This window comes from Orycteropus afer, unplaced genomic scaffold (assembly GCF_000298275.1).
Source record: "Orycteropus afer afer isolate SDZICR_OR568_19922 unplaced genomic scaffold, OryAfe1.0 scaffold00075, whole genome shotgun sequence".
Classification (NCBI taxonomy): Eukaryota; Metazoa; Chordata; class Mammalia; order Tubulidentata; family Orycteropodidae; genus Orycteropus; species Orycteropus afer.
In genome coordinates, this window is record NW_006921662.1 from 3,168,321 (window position 1) to 3,190,291 (window position 21,971).

At 35.3% G+C, this 21,971-nt stretch overlaps 1 protein-coding gene across 1 annotated transcript in view; it reads left to right on the forward strand.

The window, feature by feature from the left end:
* The window catches only part of NEK7 (NIMA related kinase 7), a 124,001-nt gene that overhangs the window by 82,141 nt on the left and 19,889 nt on the right, over positions 1-21,971 (forward strand). The window contains exons 7-8 of the mRNA XM_007941090.2: positions 11,956-12,050; positions 16,493-16,606. Coding sequence (XP_007939281.1) covers positions 11,956-12,050; positions 16,493-16,606 — 209 coding nt within the window. The remainder of the gene's footprint in view (positions 1-11,955; positions 12,051-16,492; positions 16,607-21,971) is intronic.

Sequence of the window (21,971 nt, forward strand, 5' to 3'; positions counted from 1 at the left end):
GAGAAGAGAGAAGTGATATGATTTGAAGACAACATTCATGAACTTTTCTTTAGTCTTTTTTGGGGCTAAGCATGCCCAGTTATTGTCTGCTGTTTTGAGATTCTTCTGTATCCTTGTAGTCCTCATCTTTTGCTTTCAAAGTGCATCTTAGTATATGCTACCCAGAACTGAACAGATCATACCACATTTGAGCTCTTTAGCCCATAGAACAGAAGGTTTTTCTGTGATCTTTGATCTATATAGTTCTTTGTTTATTTTTTCCCCTTTTGGTATGTACATAAACTTAAGGTAAATAACATCTTCATTTGATACTTTTATAATTGATTTGGACAGATACTATTATACATATCCCTATTTTTTGCTTTGTTTCCTTTCATATTCTGTATCAACCTTACAAATGAGGATGTTAGAAAATTTGTTTTATATATATAATATGTATGCATACTGTATTTTTATGAAAATAATGTCCGTGTTATACCAGTTTTCGCAAATAGCACAACCCCTTCACATTAGTTTTCTATGCTTATTATTTACATGGGTGCATTATATGCAAAAAAAAAAAAAAAAATTGGTGCATGTGTGTAAAATGAAAACTTGCAGTGAAAGGCACATCTCTCCCTTGAATCAACCTTCCTGATGGCCTAGATCATGGCTTTCAAATTTTTTGACAGCGACTCATAACATTGTGACTGTATGGAACATAAAAGCACATATAACCAGTCTGTTCTATTTTCTTTTATTTCAGTAAAAATAATGGTGGTTGCAACCCTCAAAATTGATTTCAAACTCATTAATGGATCATGATACGCAATTTTAAAAACACTTGTCTAGATCTAGACTGCTTTTATGCTTTTCAAGGCAGATTCCCATTTTTCTAAGTATTTTCAAACACTCTCCTGGTTTGCTATCTGGTCATTTCATTTAGGCAGGGGTGTATTTTAGTTGTTAGCAGTGCTGCCTGATTTCTGGAGCTGATTAAGAACAAACATGGTAGTGTTTTAAAGTTTGCAAATCATCCACCTCCCTAAGATCCTTCCAGGTGAGTTATGTTGTTGTAGGCAATCGAGTGGATTCGAATTCATAGTATGTTATATGTGTTAGAGTAGAGCTGTGCCATAGAGTTCCCGAGGCTGTATTGTTTATGGGAACACATTGCCAGCACTGTCTTTCTTCTTTGGAGAGGCTGGTGGGTTTGAACTGCTGAGCTTTCAGTTAGAGTGGAGGACCCTGAGGCTCAGAGAGGTGGTTGAGCTTGCATGAAGTGATATAGTAAGTAGTTCTGTGGCCTTCTAGTTTGGGTTTACTCCCCCACATGACATTTTATTTTATTTTTTCACTGTATCAGAAACTTGTGGTGTTTTCTCTGACTCCATTACTGTTTCCCTATTTATTTATTTATTCCACCCTGAAATTACCTTCTTTTGCATTGTTACTTTGCTTAGGAGCCTACATACAGAAAACATAGTTTGCTTTCTTTCCTGGGCTTGACTGCTGTTGCTGCTTCAAGATTCAGGAGTGAACAAGAAACAGGCCTTTAGGATAGTGAATTCTTTGTTCATGACCATTCTGTCTTTCAACAGCTTTGGCTGATAGTTCTAAGTGGTTCTTCTAACTTGAAAAACAAAAACTTTACAAAAATGAGAAATGGGAATACAGCAGTCAGGGTATGATTTCTCTTGTTCCATAAGGGGTGGAATTTACTTTTGTTGCATTTGTATTGTTTAACTCTAAAGTATCTGTTCAACAAATATAAATATTCTGACCCAAAGACAGCTTGCTTAGGGGTCAAGTATCTTCATCTTTTGAAAACTTAAAAATACAGCAAAATACACAGAATAATTTTTATATATTCTAAATACGTAATATGATTTTTAGTCAAATCATATCAAACTATTATTTACTACACTAATGACTAGTAAATATCAACAACAGTAGCTATGGTTATGTGTATAGCATTTTATAATTTATAAACAGTTTTAAAGCAGCTTTTCTCCTTAGTTTCTCAATGTTGTATAGTGGGTAGACTGGGCATCATAGGTTAGGAAACTGAGATCATTCTGTTTAATATGCAGCGCTATACCTAGAATTTCTAATACTCTGTTTTACGTTTCCTTTTTTTCCTTAGAACTTACTGTCTTCTAATATACCATGTAATTTATTTATTAGGCTTACTATTTCTTGTCTATCTCCTGCAGCTAAAGTTCAAACTTCACATGGACAGTGTCTTTGTGGTTTTGGTTCTCTGATATATCCCAGATACCCAGAAGAGGACGTTTCACATAATAGAGTTCCATAAATATTGGTTAAATCGATGGGGCTTAGAGACAGGTCACACATTAAAAAAATATATTTAATCTCATATATCAGTAAATATAAGGAGCTCTAGTGGCATATTGGATAAGGCATTTGGTTGGTAACCAGAAGGTCAGCAATTCAAACCCACAGTCACTTGGCAGAGGGAAGATGAGGCAAACTACTTCCATAAAGATTTATAAAGCCTCAGAAACCCAGTGGGGGGTGGTCGCTATGAGTCAGAATCGACTAGATGGGAGTGAGTTTGGTTTTTTTGGTTTATCAGTAAGTATAGGTTAGATTATGCTGCAGTAGCAAACAACAACAAAATCTCAGTTGTCTTGCACAGAAGACTATTGTTTCTCTTGTCACCCAGAGTCAGCTGTGAACCTGAACAACTCTCTAGGGTTACTGCCCTCCCTTTGTGTGGTGACAGATATTTAAGGCAACTTCAATCTTTTGTCATGAAGATGAAACAACATCATTATATACTATCAACATAGATTTTTGTGGTCTTATGAAGGAAAGAGAGCACAGAAGCCACTCACTTTAATAATTAAATCCTTCTGCTTGGATGTGACACAAATTATTTCTCATGTTTCATTGGTCAAAACCAGTTTCATGGGAATGGCTGTCTCAGGGTGTCAGGGAGTATAATTCTGTCATGTGCCCAGGAAGAAGAAGAGAACCAGAGATACTGAATATGAGCATTGTCCATGACCTTGTGATAAAGGAAAATTGTTTGTTTGTTTTTAACTTGTTTAATTTGTGATATATTTGTAGCTATTAACTAGAGGGTAATTGGCTCTCTTAACTCTTTCCTTTCATTACCAAATTATTTTTTGTTATAGTATTTTGTAAACATAATGTTTTTTTCACTAATGGAATGAATGCTGAATCATTGTTTGTAAATTTTTGTTAGATAGGATGGATTCTGATAAATATTATGTGGGACACATGTATCCCAATAGACTTTGGTGATAGGGTAGGTAGGGGTGAGGCATGGAAAAAATATTTACTTTAGTATTACCTGACCCTGAACACCACACCTTCCCAGTAACACACAGAATACACTGAGTATACTTACAAGCCTTATCTCGCTATAGCGAAGTCCAAAGAGACAATAGTTTTATGCAATCACTCCTCCAGGATGTACAACCTCATACAGCAAACCCTCAATACAGCAATATGTTGCTGAAAAACTTCCTTCTGTTTCATACGGTTTTTCAAATTCCTACCCTGACACCAACATGTGCTATAAGTGAGAAAAATGCCTCCTAAGAAACCCCAGAGGTAGAAAATGTAAGTGGTACTTACACATACCATGTGTTATGAAAAAGTTTAATGGAAGTAGAGGGTAATGGTTAATGAAGAATGAGTTGTATGTACCCTTAGGGAATTTCCATCTCTGGTAGCGCATAGTGCCTAAGGCACTTGACTGCTAACCAGGAGTCCTCGGAAGGAAGGTTGGGCAATCCTACTTCCGTAGTGATAACTGCCTCAGAAACCCAAGGAGGGGTCGCTAGGAGTCGGGCCAACTCGATGGCAAATAACAACAACAACAACAACAAATTTGGAAATTCTCATTTATTCTTAAATCTAGAATGATTCATGGGTTCACTAGATTATGACTCCCTTATTACTTTTCTCTGGACCAATAATTCTGCAGTTACCTCTGCTAGACTTGCTTGTTGACAGGAACCTTATTTTGGTCACTTCAAAGCCGACTTATAATAAAAATTATTATTTACCAAGCTTCAAGCACCACCTATAGACTAAGTACCCTGTAGTATATTAGCTATTTTCTGTCTTGCATCTCTAAGTCAATAACTTCTTGAGAAAGGTGTGATTACCCAGTTTAGGGTATTATCAGTTAGTGACCAAGCCAAAGCTCATTTAAATTACAAAAGGTCACATTTTAGCCTTTACTATGTTGCATTATTTACCATACAATTCTTATGGTAATGTATTGGATTCTCCCACTCCCCTCCCCTCCCTCAAAACATAAACATATACATCATCCTAAAACAATCTAATGAGCTCATAGAGTTCATTTTTTAGTCCATGTACTTTTTTTTTCTTTACTTCCTTAATGCTGCTTGTAAATCTTTGTATGTAGTAGGGCCTCAGACATTGAATTTAATGCTCTGTACTCCCTTCCAATGCATGAATTATTAACACATTTGTGTTTTCTGTTGCTGCCCTCATAAATTGCCAAAAAATTGTAGTGGCTTAAAACTGCACAGATGTATCATTTTACATTTTTGTAGGTCAGAAGTCTAACATGACTCTCACTGGGCTAAAATCGATGTATCTGTTGGATGGCCTTCCTTTCTGGAAACTTCAGGAGAAAATCCATTTTCTGCTTGTTTAGCTTGTTGGCAGAATTTAGTTCTTTGCTGTTTTAGAACTGAAGTCACTATTTTTTTGCCTGTTGTCAGCTGAGGGCTCTTCCTAGCTTCTAGGGGCTATCTGCATTCCTTGGCTCCTGGCACTCTTCCTTCATCTGCAATGCCAGCCATAGCAGATAGATTCCCTTTCAGCTCTGGATCTCTCCTGCTCTTGTGTCACATCTCCCTCATGCACTCTTCAGCCATCTTCTTCCAGTATCAAGGGTCCATGTAATTACATTAGGGTCACTAAGATAATGTGGGATAATCTCCTTATTTTAAGTTTCATGACCTTAAATTAAATCTGCAAAGTCCATTTTGCCATGCAACAGGGCATACACAAATGTAAGATCGGTGGGCAGAGAACTTGGGGGCTAAGATCCTACTTCTACATTATTCTTAAAGACTTGATGAAGAGTCATATATCCTTCTTTAAAGGTTAATGTGGTGAACTCTTTTAAAGTTATAGATGTTAATGGAAGTTTACAGAAATTAAGCACTCTCTTTTTTGAAACAAGAAACTTTGGTGGCATGGCGGTTAGAGTATTTGGCTGCTAACCAGAAGGTTGGAAGTTCACACCCTTCAGCCACTCCATGGAGAAAAATGAGGCAGTCTGCTTCCATAAAGATTTACAGCCTTGGAAACCCCATGGGGCAGTTCTGTTCTTTTCTACAGCATCACTATGAGTTAGAATCAACTTGATGGCAGTGAGTTGAGTTGTTTTTTTCAAACAGTTTTTTTGCCATTAAATTTTTGCATTTTTATTATAGATTTTTATCATTATTTTTATTATTGGATTGTGATTTCCATTTACTTTTCAAGAAAGAAAATACCTTGACTTAATATAAATTTTGTAAACAAGTCCTGTCCTTAATATTAGTTTATTTGCGGTTCCATATTTAAATTATTTGCAGAAGTTATTTAATCCTCAAGAGGCTTCTTTCTTTACTACCAATCAAGCTTCTAAACAGCTTACTCCTTCAGGTACTGGCGTATAGGAAGAGATAAAAAGTAATTTTAACAAAACTTATTTAGAAAAATTAATTTATTACAAAATCTAAGCACATTATGTACTCCAAAAACCAATCAATCAATTAATCAATCAATAAATAAATAAGCCCACTGCCATCAAATTGATTCTGACTCATAGAGACCCCTATTGGTTTTCAAGCTGGTAAATCTTTACAGAAGTAGATTGCCTCATCTTCCTTCCATGGAGCTGCTGCTGGGTTTGAACCACCAACCTTCTGGTTAGCAGTCAAATGCCTTAGGCATTGTGCCACCAGAGCTCCTTATATAATCCAAACGCCTAGGTAAGTAATTGGGGAAGATATCTACTATTCAAGAAAGTCTGTTTTCACCAAAACAGCCATTAATTAATATATACAATCGGTTGGTTGTTTCTGTGTGATCAATTGTTCTAGTGAAGGGAGAAAAGCAAATGAGAAGAGTTAGATAAATAATAATATTTTAGTATAGGACTTCACTTGTTTTTATAATGTCCCCTAGAAGAGGAAAGATGGAGATTTTTTCCATTTAGCATGCACATGTGTTAATTTAGTTGCTGCGGTGCATGTTGTACATCCCAAAAATAGACGATAATAATAATAATTTGAAAAAAGCTAACTAGAACTCTCTGAAACCCCTTGGGGGGAAATTCTGTTGTTGTCTTTGTTTTTGTCATCAAAGATTGCTTGAATTCTCCTTTACATTTCACAGTGATACAAATAATTCTCTCATTTTGTGTTATTGCCAGCAGAGTAAATGCATGGCCATTGTTCAAACTAGAGAGCAAAATTTTCACACTGGAGTCTCTTGAGCATACAATTCATGGTCCCCACACTATTTCCAAATGTGCTATATCTTCTGATTTCAAGTTGGAAAATTAGTGGTCTTGAAGCAAGCATTAAAATAGTTTCATTTTTCATGCCAGGTGCCACAGGGTCACACACTTGTTTTTCCCCCACATCTCCCTAGTGCCTCTCGATGGTTCACCCTTTGACTTGTACCCCTTCATAGTTCAAGGTGGTTTGGAGCCATAAACAAAGCATATGTTCAGTCAGTAGTATAGGATGCTTTCACTGATTTATTTTTGACTTTTAACCCTTTCTTGACTTAAGTAATTAGTCTGGGAAGATGAAATTATCTAATTTTAAACTTTGCACATATTACCTCTCAGCTACCATAACAAGTCTATTTAACAATCAGAGTAGCTACAGAGTAGCATAATGTTCACAGGTTGTCCATTGAACCTTATATGCATATGCTTCTCATATGCATATGCTATGACTTTCTAAAGATATTTTCTATTATTAATTTGGAAAATGTAGACAATATATTTTAAGTCATGTTTCATAGTGGTCAGTTTTGAGGAAATAACTGTTTAAAAGTAAGGATGGAGATACAACCTAGGTTTGAAATTCCAGGTCTACCTTACTAACTTTGACAAATTATTTAACCTATCTGTACCTTCTCTCTAAAACGGTAATAGTAGTAGCATCTCATTAGGCTACTGCATAATAATCTCTGTTTCACTAGACCCATGAGATCAAGCACTTTGTCCAGTTTATTCCTGTGGGTCCCCAGGTTACCTAGTACGGTCCCTGGCTTATGGTAACCAGTTACCATTGAGTCAATTCTGGCTAACAACAAGCCTTTAGAAATGCCCCATAGGGTTTCCAAGGCTATCATTTTTATGAAAGCAGACCACTACATCTTTCTTCCATGAAACAGCTGGTGGGTTTGAACTGCCTACCTTTTGGTTGGCAGCCAAGTGCTTAACCACTGCTCCACCAGGGACCCTTTGCCATAGGGCAAAGGCCTGATGATAAACATTTATTAAAGTTTAGCAAGATAATGTATGATATGCATTTAACAGAGTACCTGGAACAGAATAACAATAACGTAAAATTAGTTGCATTGTTTGCCTCAGCATTAGTAAAACTCTAAAATTATTCTTCACGCTTAAAAGATGACAAATTTTATTTTATAAATGTTTTTTGCAGAAGCCTTGATCAACCACTTAGCCATTTTGTGTTAGGCTCAGATTATATCCCTTACAGAGAAAGAATTTGGTCTCTGTCTATTAAGTCTGCCAACATAATTTCTGGGCTAATTTATGAGTATGAAGGAAAGAATGAAAATTAGTTTCTATTCCCAGAAATTGTTATGGTTGTTTTTAATCAAACTGAAGTGTAAATAACTTGTCTCTTTTTAATTTTCCCAACAAGGAATGTTCAAAACTTAGCTTTCTTTTCTGTAGTTTGATCTAATTATCAGAGAAAGCGTCGTTGCTGACCTGAATATGCTTGTTTGTACTGTCTGACATTAAATTCTTTCAGTTTTCCTGGATGACAGTTTAAAAAGCAAACATATGTGTTCATTTTTGCCATTTCACTTACCATATGGATATTTATAGACTTATTCATGAGTGCCATTGAATTTCAGAGCAAAGGGGATCTCAGAGACCATCTCATCCTCCACATCACTTCATGTTACAGATAAGGAAAGTGAATAAAAAGAGAAGTTAAGTATCCCAGCCAGTTAGTGAGATGTGAAACGGATTTCCTGACACTTGGCTGGTTTTGTGCTACCTCCCTGGTCTAAAAACCAAACCAATAGCAACCAAAAACTAACCATATGAAAAGATGCATCATAGTTGTATTATTTGTTTTCTCATTCAAGTTTTTGAAGACATTGTAGTACTAAAATTTTAGCTGAACTGTTAAAAAGTGCTGTATATAGCCTGTTCTGTTGAAATGAACATTATTAATTGGTCATGTCTTCCATGGTAGCAGGATTTATGGGCTCTATGAGAACATATATAAAACCAAAAAACAAAACAAAACAAAAAACCCAAACTCACTGCCATCAAGTGGAATCTGACTCATACCAACCCCTCCTTGGGTTTCTGAGGTGCTATCTCTATGGAAGTAGATTGCCAAGTCTTCCTTCTGAGGAGTGGCTGGTGGGTTTGAACCGCCAGCCTTCTGGGTAGCAGTCAAATGCCTTAAGCACTGCGCCACCAGAGCTCACTAGAACATATATAACTTTCAAAAATAGTCTTCCTTTTATTCAGGATAAATATTAGAATGTATTTATTGCTTATAGAACACTACCATGTAAAACTTTTCTCATATAGCTAGAATAAGTCAATTAAGGTAATGAAAATGTTATTCATATTTGAATGACTCCATTAGTATATTTCGATGTAATATTGATGTGGATCAAAGAAAAGGCAAACAGCATTTTCATTTGTTTGGAATTTTCCTCTAATATCCACCTATCCTTGCTCTTTATAATGTTAGCAATTTTCTACTCTACTTTTACTCTTATCAGGAGGTTACAAAGGACATTAAGTATGTGTTGCAAAACGTTTCTCAGTATTACCTACAATTATAAACACTCAAAAGATTAGTGAAATTCTTACTCTTATCAGGAGGTTACAAAGGACCTAAGTATGTGTTGCAGAACGTTTCTCAGTATTACCTACAACTATAAACTCTCAAAAGATTAGTGAAATTCTCCATCCTACTCTCTTCACACTACTCAGTACATAGTAATTTGCATGATCATTGTAATGTCTAATCATATCACTCCAACTCTCCCTTTTCTTATACAGCTGTTAAGTCACAACATTCCTGAGGCAGCGGAAATAATAGACACAGCTGTCATGGATTTTTTTTTTTTTTTTTTAAGTTTTAAGGAAATATAAAATACATATCTATTAATTTTGAAATACAGAAAACATATCACTATCACTACACTTACAGGTATCTCATATTTTCTGGGACATTAAACTTTCAGGCCTTCCTCCTAGGTAGAGAGACGTGAGGATGACTCAGTTGATGTGATGGTGCCGAGCCTCTGCTCAATGTCAGTCAGCAGAAGAGCCCTTGTCCAGAAGGGAGGTGCACTTCAGGGAGCCTGTTAGAGGGAGGCAGTAGAACCTTCCATTTATGCCTGTGCTAAGAAGTTAATTGTGGTTTTATTCAGTTACTAATTCTAATGCAGAATACAGACTTACTTCTGTTATTGTTTAAATATGTCGATCAAAGAGGTAAGTAACATCCTTAGATTTATGTTTTAATGTAAATATATGCAAGATATATGTGCCATTTAAATATTAAAATAATATATGCATATGTAGCATAAAGAAATTTGTTGCTTAGGAGGAAGAACCAGTTTCTAAGTTTAGAGTAGAAGAGTTAACTGACTGTCACTTTTTGTAATGACCTCCAGTAGCTTACAAGAACAGGCTCTTTTGTACATTTTCTTTTCCTTTTACATTTTAAGTTTATCTTAGTGCAATTCTAATCGTTCTCTTATTCTGCTTCCTTCACTCGGGGTCGTTGGTGAGTTAGTTCCATGTGTGTTGCAGTTAAGGTGTTGAGCTGGGGCTAATCTCTGTAAAATGCTAGCATTTGTTCTTCTTTTCCCCTATCATCAATCTTTCACACTCGTATCAAACCTCTAATGTATCAGCAGGTTTCCCAGAGCTACTGGTTAAAATTACCTTTGCTTTTGGTAAACTCTGAACCTTCAAGCCTCAGTGTTTTCAGCTGCCCCCTGTGGATTCCTCACTGCCAGTCACTTGCTTTATGTCCTGAAACCAGGAGCCTGTGCGGAGCCCCGTTTACTATTCCAGCCATGCCTGCCATCCTTCCTGAAGTGGAGACAGTGTACAAATATTTCCAATAATCAGTGCCATGTATGCAAGCTATAAATGCAAGTGGTTAGAACTCCCGAAGGGAGATAGCTTTTACTTGTATTTATCTTACCCAGCCACAATACAAATTCTTTAAACCTTGTTATTTCTAAAGGTTTCTTTGCTTTTCTGGTAGAAATTGAAATTTACCTCTCTGACTTCAAAGGAAATACTGTTAAATAATTTATTTCTGAAAGTTTCCTCATTTTCATATTTAAATACTTTATTTAATTTTCTTTTATTTTTGTGTTTGCATACTCTTTTTTCACTTCCTCATGTTCTTAAATACTTCCCTTCATCCATTCTGACTAGGACTATCTATTATTAGTAAAAATGGTTTCTGATAGATCAGATTTCTTGGACATGTGGTTGATGGTGTTTTCACTGTTAGTACAAACAGTTTGACTTCCATACACAACTATTAGGTTGTGACTTCATTCTTTTGGAAAACTGACTCCTGCCTTTGCTTTTAGTGTTGGTGTGACTCTTCGTGTTGCATCTAAGTAAAGATGCCTTTTCATTGTTGTCAATTACAATCTCATTAAGATTTACAGTAAATACCTTGGGAGTTCTTGAAAAATAATAGCAAAAGAAAAATGCCTTTTCTCTGTGAGCGGCAGTGTGTATTTTGGTTGCTCTTGCCTCAAGGAAGTAAAGTTCCTAAGTATTGTTCTCCAACTTTGATTTCGTATTGGCAGTGAGCCTTAGGCTAATGATGGTGAAGCAGTAGCCATCTAAGTTTGAAATATAAGATACTCACTTTGAAAGTCACTTAAATGTTTTTACTCTTCCAACTATAATGTATATTCCTTTGTTAATCTGAAAGTGCTTAGTAAATACTAGGTTTTTCTAGAGAAGTCATTTTTCAAAGAGAAAAAATGTTAGCATGTCTAAATATGAAAACAAAATAAAAAATGATCTAGAATATCTTACCCCTACCAACATCTCAGTAGTAGCAGTAACTCAAGACGTTTTTCCAGAGATGTCAGTGACCTTTCAGGTATGTTATTATCTAGCCCTATAATGCACAAAAATTTGTTATATTCTTTCTAAAGTGGGATACACTAAGGCACAGAAGGTTAACAGTTGCAACCTAATCTTAACAGCCAATAATATGTTGTAAGGTATTCTGTGCAAGTTAATAAGTCAGATTTATTGATACGTGCTCTACTAAATTATGATATATTAATATTTATTTTAGTACATTAAATTATTTAATTATTTGGAATATGTAAGCCATAATAATAATAAAGATAGTATCTATCAATCACTTGAGTAGGCCTTCATGTTAGAATTTCTTCCTTTCTTTATTTTTCCCCAACTCTATTTTCTGGAATGATCAAAAAGAAAGTTTAACCCACTACACCCTTTTGTAATGTAAGTGTTAATGTGTTGTTTAATTCCATAAGGATAGGGGAGTACAGAGGAAATCAAAAGTTTTAAATATCTTAAAAACAATTTTCTGATCCTAATGAATTATTTTGATACCATTTTTTGATGAAAAATTACCATAGCTGCATCTTTGTTTTTGTACTCCTTTTGTATTTGTTTCCTCCCCTCCCCAGTGGGTACGCCTTATTACATGTCTCCAGAGAGAATACATGAAAATGGATACAACTTCAAATCTGACATCTGGTCTCTTGGCTGTCTACTATATGAGGTAGGTAAAGTTGATAAATTCCATATATTAATGTATTTTTACTTAGTGCAATATATTTCCAGTATCCTTGTAGTATATATTTTTTTCTGGGTACTATTCAAGAATTTACTTTTTGATTATGAAGAATCAGTGCATTGAGTTAATACATACTTTTTATAGTGAAATTTTAGTCACTATACGTTCCTAACACATTTACTTCCTCTAATGTCGTCGTTATTGTTATGTGCCGTCGAGTCGGACCTGACTCATAGCGACCCCTCCTTGGGTTTCCAAGGCAGTATCCCTACGGAAGTAGATTGCCCCATCTTCCTTCCAACTTCCTCTAATATATACATACATACATATTTTTTTTTTTTTTTTTTAAGGAACTCTGGTAGCATAGTGCCTAAGGCACTTGACTGCTAACCAGAAAGCTAGTGGTTCAAACCCACCAAGCACTCCTCGGAAGGAAGGTTGGGCAATCTATTTTCGTAGTGATACTGCCTCGGAAACCCAAGGAGAGGTCGCTATGAGTCAGGTCTGACTCAATGGCACATAACAACAACAATATCACAAATATATTTTTAAGTTGTATGCTTTTGATGAAAATTTATTTGTTAAATGTTTCCTTTTATGTTAATGTAATGTTTTTCTGCATATCTTATTTATAAAGTTTACATTTAGATAACTATAAAATACATGACTATGCAGTGCAAAAGGGATATGATTAATGGAATAGGTTCACAATATGAAGACACAGTAAATACCTTTTCAGTATTTTGCTTCATTTTCACACAGGTGTAATTCAACTTGAAAGATAGTATGTAAACAGAAAACTCTTCTAGGGTTATCACTTTATGTAGTTTTAATGAGTAACAATGTATATTGATAAACCTAGGTGATATATTCACTCTCCTCTTTACTTGCGATAATGTATAAAGATTAGATGGACTCGTGTAGGTAGATCTCTAGTGAATATTGTCATGCAGTAATTTGGATGAATAGAGGAAAGCATATTACAAACACATTTTAGATCCATGTGATAGGGTAATGTGATCAGAGAAATCTCAATTTAGTGACTTCTATGAATTATTTTTAATTGAATAGTAGTTTTTCTAGAAATACAAACTTTGAATCAAAGCTATTCAGATATAGTCTGTAACTGAGTACTCTTTTACTAATGTAAAATGAAGGAAAATAATACATGGAATCATTTTTATGTGAAATCATTTTAAATGTGTACACAGGAGATCTAAAGTGGCTAGATAGAGACCAATGTAACAGTAAAGCTATTTTCTTACTCTAAATTTAAAGTTTCTTGTCCTTCTGACTTAAATGAAGTATATGATGAAGTTCTCTATTAGAACGAACTCACTTTTATTTGGAAGAAGAGCATCAAGAAATGTTTTTTTGAAGTGTATCATGTTTTTTTTTATACTTTTACTGGTTACAGATTCAACTATCCTTAACTTAAGGAACCTGAGAAGATTTTTTTTTCTACTACTAAAAATAGTAATTATTTTATTTGAAAAAAAAATGTTTAGATGTTATTAAATAAACTAGGATTGTATTTTTATATGCACAAGAGATTTATGCTTACTCATATTTTTTTATGATTTGGTATAATGTTGAAAAGAACTGATTTGATTATTTTAAACAGTTATGTTTAAGTTAGTTACTTTGTACATTTTTAATTTTTTTTTTTTTAAATATCTTTTTAGGTAGCCTTAGTTAGATTCCTTCAGACTAGAGTCTAATATTATAAAACCAATATTTTTCTTCCTTTAAACATCTAAAATTAAACAGCAAATTGGTTTTCACTAATGAGATTAAATTTAACAATGAAAAGTCCTGTCAAGGGACAAAGTGTTTTGGGGAAGTTGCCATAATTCATTTAGGGACAGCATACACCCTTGTAAAAATTGAAATAATTCTTCACATTTTGAATTTGCCTTTGAGAGGTAATATCTTATTTCATATATACTTAAAATAAAATGATTAAAAAATAAAAATAATTTCTTTGGATACCCCTACATTCATGTGTATGTTTTACAGATGATTTTTAGTTAAAGTATTTATTTTGTTATTTATTAGTTTTCAATTCAGTGCATTTTCTTGATTTCTCCATCTAAGCCATTTGGAAGAGCTAGACTTTTTCTAAAGATTTAATATACCTTTATGTTCTATCTCCTTTCAGTTATGTTTTAATATAGAAATATCCAGTAATTTAGCTTTAAAAAAAAAAAAAAAAAACTGGCTGTAACATTACTTAGACATTTTCTACTGTATCCCAGTAAGAATTTACTGTTAACAATTGAAGGCATAGGAAGCCTTTTTTGAAATTGTATTTTAAACTCAGAAAATTAGACTTTCAAATATTCTTCAAACCTAAAAAAAAAAAAACTAGCAGTACAGTTTTAATTGATATGCAACAAAGTAGACTTTACTAATTAAAATCAAGATGCTGTGCTTTGGCTACACGGACCTTTACATGGAAAAGTAGGTTTTACACATTTCCTTTATTGTTCAGCGCAGCAATTGCATCCTTACAGGGTTGTAGGTTGGTGGCTTACAGTTCAAAAAAAAAGAGAGCTGCCACCAGCCCCGAAGACAGACAGTGGGCTCTCGTCCCTCCGACACCCCCAGAATACTAATCAGGAAAGTCAGACCCTGGAGGTCAGGGAGCAAGTCAATCATTCTAGCGATCGTCTCAGTGTGGAGGATCAAATTAGCCTGAAAAATTCAGCTGCTGGGAGGAGAGGGCGAGCAGCTGTCAGGGGCAGCATCGAGATGCACTAATGAACCAGATGAATAGTGCAAAAGCTTGAAAATAAAAACAGGACAGTTGACATTTTTCATCTGTCAAAACAGGAGATGCATGAAAATATACTATTCCCGTTTAACTCCTTAGGGGACGTTCAGGTTTTTTTTTAACACTGCAGTATTGAGACGAAAGTACTGTAATGAACTCCTAGCATATGATAATGAATATATGTACATTTACATAGGGTTTTTGCAAACATTTTACATAGTTTAGGTATACAGACTATTTTTTAAGAAGACGTTTTTAAGATCCTATTTTATCAGAAAGTATCTCAGCATTTTAACCGAGAAACATGATTTCTATTGTAGTTCTTCTAGAAATTTCCTTTCAGGTGGAGTGATTTATATGTTTAGGGACATTCAGATTGTTTTTTACTTTTTTCTCTTCATGTGAAACAACTATTCCTAAGGCTGTTTTATATAGGCTTATTAGGTTTTCTATAAAACATAGGCTAGGTAACAATTTGTGGAACCACTTTCTGGGTTTGACTGCCAAACCCATCTCCGCCACGTTAAGGCTGTGAAAGAGTTAAAGCTGTGTCTGGAGCACAGAAGACAGATGAGAGCCATTTTCAGCTTGTCCTGTCCCCACTGAAGCTCACTGAGTAGCACAGCATGGACTAGCGTGTTTCACACACACTCTGCCTGTCTGGGGAATATACACATTGTCCTTCCAAAATCAAACTTATTAGCACATGTAGAAAAGGGTGACTGACTTTGGGGCAGCCTTGCACTCCGTGTTGTATTCTTGCTGCTGCGGTTCAAAGATTTAGATGGTTCTGAACAGGATGTGAACATTTTAAATTGAATTTTTTAGTTTGTAACCCTGCTTACCACAGTACTTACTTGCAGTTTAAATGTCAAGTTAGAACATTGTCTCAAAATAAATTTAAATTCAATAATGTCTTTTTTAAAGTTGCTCATTGTTTGAGTCGTGTCTTGCTGCCTAAGAAATCTCATTTGGATTCCCTGAAGTAGCAGCTATGACTCATCATAGAGTTTCTGAACATATTTGGTGTTTTTGACACATTATTAAAAGACAAGAAGTTCAAATTCATTGTGAACTCTTTGGGCATCAGTTATATTTAAATTGAGATGACATTTCTTTTTTTCTAAGAATAAAGTTTCCTTGTAGAAACTATTATGCAAGATAAAATGCAATGGATTCCTTAAATTATTACAGGTTATAATGCAGTTTCAACTTCAGTTCCATGTTTGCTATATTTTGATTATTACATGCCTGAGCTATGCCTTGTCACACATCTGTTAGCCATGAGATACACTAGTTGTTCTTATGATACTGTATTTATAAAATAGTTTTAAGTTACTGTATATTCTTTTCCTTAATATTGTTATACATTGCATATATATATATATATAAAAGAAATAATTGGATGCCAGCCATTTCTCTGTCAGGGAATTTTAAATGTTGCCCCCCCCAAAAAAATTGCCACATATTGAAGTAAGACTTTAAAACTCTCTGAATGATTCTCAGAAAGATATATTAATAAAAATAAAATAGCCCAGATAACTTTATTTAAGTATTTATGATTACTTTTTACCCCAGTGTAATATACTTGATGAAATCACCTTTAAAGTTACCATGTAACTATATCAGTTTCATTGGGAGCATTTTACAGATGGCTGCACTACAGAGTCCTTTCTACGGTGACAAAATGAATTTATACTCACTGTGTAAGAAGATAGAACAGTGTGATTACCCACCTCTTCCTTCAGATCACTATTCAGAGGAAGTAAGTCATTTTTCAGTTCATGTCTTCATGTGTTGTTCATTTTGTGATTTGCATTTTATTAAGAAATTTTATTTCCTCTCAAAATATAAAAATGGGTATTATAGGTAGCAAAAGCAGCACTTTTCATTCTGTTTTTGCGCTCTTGGAGACTGGCTGTTTAAAGAGTTGACTCTGCAATTCACAATGTGGAGTGGAACACAACACAGCATGTGGTGTGAAATTGGCCACTTCCTAGGTGTGATAAGAATAGTAGATGGCTTTACAGCATACTGAACATAGCAAAGGGCAGAATTAATGCTCAGATCCAGGCTCTAGTTAATCAGCTCATCTGGTGGTCCCTCTTAATAGGGCTTACTCTCATTCTCACAGTCTCAGACCAGCCAACAATTTTAACTTCCTTATTTTTTTGGCAGAACTTCCCTCTGGACCATCTTTTCCAAAAATTGAAACCTACATCTCTTAGCCAAGTTTTTTCCCAGCCTTATCCCTTTTGCTTTACCCTTTGTCCTTTGGTCATACCTGTCCTGTCACCACTTCACTGCTGCAGTCAAATTCCTTTAGGGAAGCATTTTGAGGTTATCATCGTAGACATGCTAAAAAAGTATGTTGGAAGGGTTGAAATTGTTAGACTTTACCTTTTTAAGATCTGAGTCTGAATCCTCACTTGCTTTGGTGACCCACTGGAATGAGTTGCTTTGGCTCTGCCAAACATCCAGCTTTTCACTGAATGAAACATCTTTTGTATCAGCCTAAATACATCATGATTTTACCATGATTTAAGAAGGAGATATGCAAAAAGCACTGTCTCTCAGGTCAGTGAAATTGTGTTCACATAGGTCTTTTTGGAAAGCTCATCAGGGATCTACCCAGAGCATACATGGTCTTGAGTTAGGACATCTCACCTTCTCAAGAGCAACAGCTTTTTTTTGCCCAAGGAAAATGGGAAGGAACAAATAAAAAGTATGAAATAATTATAATGTTGATTTATTAGTTAGTCTTGTTAATATTTCTATTGTGAAAGAAATGGCAGTCAGTTTTATATAAGGAAAACAGAGTCAGTGTAACTTGAATTATAAATACTTCTAAAGAATTGCTACCATATGTTAACCATTTGTGGTCCTAGAATGCACTAAGAACCTTTTCTTCTAGGTAGTTTTGATTCCGATAACCAGTGATGCCTGTTTTTTTGTTTAATAGCATTTGTATTCAGGTAATTAGAATAAACTCTTACAAGGCAGTGATAATAATTTAGAAGCATTATCTGTATTTTATATTAATGCTATTATGTTAGCCATTTTTAATTACTATTTTGGGTAGGATATAAATATGGCATTTCACAAAACCAACTTCAGAACGGTAGGCCTGGAAATACAGTAGGGTGTGAACAATAATGCAAAATGATAGGAAGAATGTCAGGGGCCGTTCTTTGTTGTGTCATTCATGCTGTCTTCTTTTTTCCATGAAGCGCATGAATATTTCACATATCTGCATCCTCATCCCCTATTCTTCTTGACTAATTTTCAGACTGTCTGAATTTGCATTTCACATGGTAGCTGATTAGGAGATGCCGAGTGCAGCAGTGAAGCCTCAGCAGGCGGTTACCATGGTGACCTTCAGCAGGATTTTAATGATGATACCACTAGTGGTTCGTTGAAGTCGGCCTGCCTGCAGGGCTACTTCACTGCAGCTAAGTGTGAAGTTGGATATGCGGATTCTCAGCCAAGGGGCAAATATCAAAGTCTGGCCCAGATAGAAGGTCTTAGAGTTGGGAAAGGAAAATAGATTCCACTTTTTACTTCACTCTGTATAGTTCCCAGTTTCGAAAAGAGATATAAAGCAAAACGTGCTATATTTTGTACTTTCCAAAAAAGACAGTACAATTCCTCATATTGGTAAAAACTCTGCTGTTAACGCCCTAATAAAACAGGAAGCTATACTATCTAGGTAAACATGGAAGTAATTCTTACTAAAGAAAGGAGATGTAAAAAAATATTCCGACTCTACAATAATGTTACTTTAATCTGTTGAGTTATAAAGAAGAGTTCTCAGAACTGAGCTTTGAAATGCAGATGTGCTAGTAAATATTTTCATTCCTTAAGTAGGAACTCAGTTTGTTTATAAAATTATTATTCAGAATTTATGGTAGGAAAAAAAAAAAATCAGATTTAGTGCTGCCATACTTGAATACCTTAAATATTTCTTTCTTTATTATAAATATATGTTTAAATATTTCTTTAGATCTTTTAAAAATCTAAATTGCCATTTAACTCATTAGCATGGTAGGGGATAGGATTCAATAAAATTAAAGTACAGGTAAAGTTTTTAGACAGTGAACCTTAAGTAAGAGAGCAGTTCAAGGCTAATTTTATAGCTAAAAGTTAATTAAATGCTATAGCTGTTGACAAATAAAAATTTTAAGGAAATTAGTTTCCTAATGAAAATGTATTTGGGAGCTTACCACTTTGATTTAGATACTGCTGAGTCTTTAGGACAACTGTCCCAAGAGGATTTGAAGGGAACATTTCATGAGGATCATAGCTATGCCAGCCAACCAGCCTCAGTTGGTAAGAATCTTTAGGGGGTACCCTATGAGATTTATAGCTAGACATAGTTATTCCATCTAGAAAACCTCATTTTGAGATTTGGAAGGTTTTTTATATTATATTCTTAAACATAGATCCAGTTAAGCATAAAAAAACAAAAATGAGAAATAGCATTTGGAAAAATAGGCCAGTGTGGCACATCTTCCTTTCTGAATTATGCTGTGTGTGCATATCATTAGGGTTCCAGATAAATGATTAGAGTTCAAGATTGAAATACCTTTGCACAGATATTAGGAAATGTATGTTTTGTGACTTGATACAATATTTTTATTTATGACAGTGTTTTAGGGAGGAGTATTAAGTATTTTTTCTTCATCCATGGATCAATGGAGAATTACTGTACTTACCAAAAAACAAAAAACTTGGATTAAAAACAAATATTTTCCTTAGATCTCTTAAGTTGCATTAAGTACTGTTGGTGATTATGAAATTAATACCAGTAAAGCGAACATCATTGAACATTTACTGTTTGCAATGAATTATGATGCCGAAGGCTCCTGGTAATCTGACCTGGTTTATCTCTGAAGACTTAGTGATCACGTTCCACTCTTTTTCTTTCCTTTTCTCTACCAAGCCATGTTCTACTGGAAGTTCCCAGAATTTTCATTCCTTTGTAGATGCCATTGTCTCTTTATTCTTTTCCTTTAAAACAGCTTGGACATCATCTTCTTCCTAAAGTTTTCTCTGAATCTCCTTTCTTCTCTCCAGAAGTCTTTCTCCTTTGGCAGTCAATCTCATTGTGTATAATTGCTTTTTTAGTCTTGTGGCTGCCTCTCCACGGTGCAAAGTTTCTGCTCCTGAAGACTAGTAACTACTTTTTATCTGTGTGTCTTGGCACATTAAAAAGGTTTCAGTAAGTGATTGACTGAGAGGAGTGAGGGACTGAAGGAATGAGATTAAAGGAATAATGGAAAAAAAGAATGAGTGAGCCAATAAATGACAGTTGAATGAATAAGTGAAACTCCTCCAAAGAACTCAAAAGGCAGGACAGAAGATGTAATTCTTTCTTTTTATTAATATTACCGCCTGCATGATTTTTCCTTCTTACTTTATAGACACTTGCCTGCTAACCAGACGGCTGGCGGTTCAAACCCACCAGCCACTCCTCGGAAGGAAGGTTGGGCAATCCTACTTCCGTAGTGATACTGCCTCGAAACCCAAGGAGGGGTCGCTATGAGTCGGGTTTGACTCGACGGCACATAACAACAACAACAACTTTATAAGCAAACAACTTCATTTCTAAAATAACTAAAATAGATCCCCCACCTTGGTTTCAATATTTAATTTCTTTAGAGAAACTGGAATGATGATCAAAATTATACCTTATCACTATTGTTCACTCAATAATCTCAGAAGACTTGATATAAGTAAAAAAAAGTGAATAATTATATTAATAATATTTTTTTAATTGTGATTCACATGAAAGTTCACAGAGCAAATCCACTTTCCATATAGCAGTTCACATACACTTTTTCTCATGACATTGACTACAATTTACCACAGTGCAACAGCTCCCCTCCCACTTCCTCCCAATAGTTACCTCTTCCCTGTGTCCTTCCCTCCATGCACCCCTGCCTCCTGAGCTGTCTCCTTGTGCCTAAACAGCCCTTCTTTCTCCCATGATTGTTCTCTCCAAGGAGTGTATCTACCTTGGATAAATGTTCAACTCATATGCCTGTCTTTTGCTTGGCTGGAAGCCGCATGTGTGGGTTCAGTTCCAGACCTGAAGGGCAGCTAGGGGCCATAGTCCCAGTGATTCCACTAGGCTCTATCAGACCAGCAAACCTGCCCCCCCTTTTTTCCCCAAATGATTTTGAGTTTTGTTCCACATTGTTCTCCCTCTCTATCCAGGATCTCCTGCATAAATCCTCCTCCGAGTGGTTGACAGTGGTAACTGGGCACCATCTAGTTCTTTTGATCTCATAGTTGTATAGACTGCGGATCGCGTGGTGTACCAGTCACTAGGACTAATTGTGTTCCATGAATCTTTGGTTTTCTTCATTCTTCTTTGCTCTGGATGAGAAGAGACCCATCACTGCATCTAGATGGCTGCTTGCAAGCTTTTAAGATCCCAGTCGCTACTTGCCAAAGTAGGATGTGGAACAATATTTTGTGTGGTATGTTATGCCAATTGAGCTTGATATCCCCTGCGACTATGGTCTCGAGCCCACAGGTTCAACTACTCACTCTCTCTGGGTAGCTGGCTATGACCAAGAGATGACTACAACCTTGTCCCTTGTCAGCTCCACTATATACCTGGGAATTCCTACAGATCATACAAATACACTTGCAGAACCATTGTTTGTCAACCCTTGTCTTGGTTGGGTACACTCCCTGCTACATTGACATACATACTAGTTCAGCCTGTTCACCCATCTATCCACCCGTATACCCGTGTTTGCCTTCACTGACAACACAGTATTGTATGTTCAAAAGGGTTCATCTTTGTTGTCTGCACCTTCCATGTACCTCTCTCTGTCTTCCTCTTTCTCAATGCCACCATGTTGATCACTCACTATATTAATAATTCTTTAGAAAACTATAAAATGTGATTCAATACTGAGTTCTCTGTAATCTGTATTTTTTTTTAAATCTGAGCATTAATAACATGCAACATATAAACTTTATTTCTTTACATATTTTTTATTCTTAAAAAATTCCTAGTTTAGACATTTTCTTTGTTGGTTACCAGGGGTGGGAGGGAAGGGGAGGGAATGCTGTTAGATAGATAGAGATAAATATTGATTTGGGTGAAGAGAAGG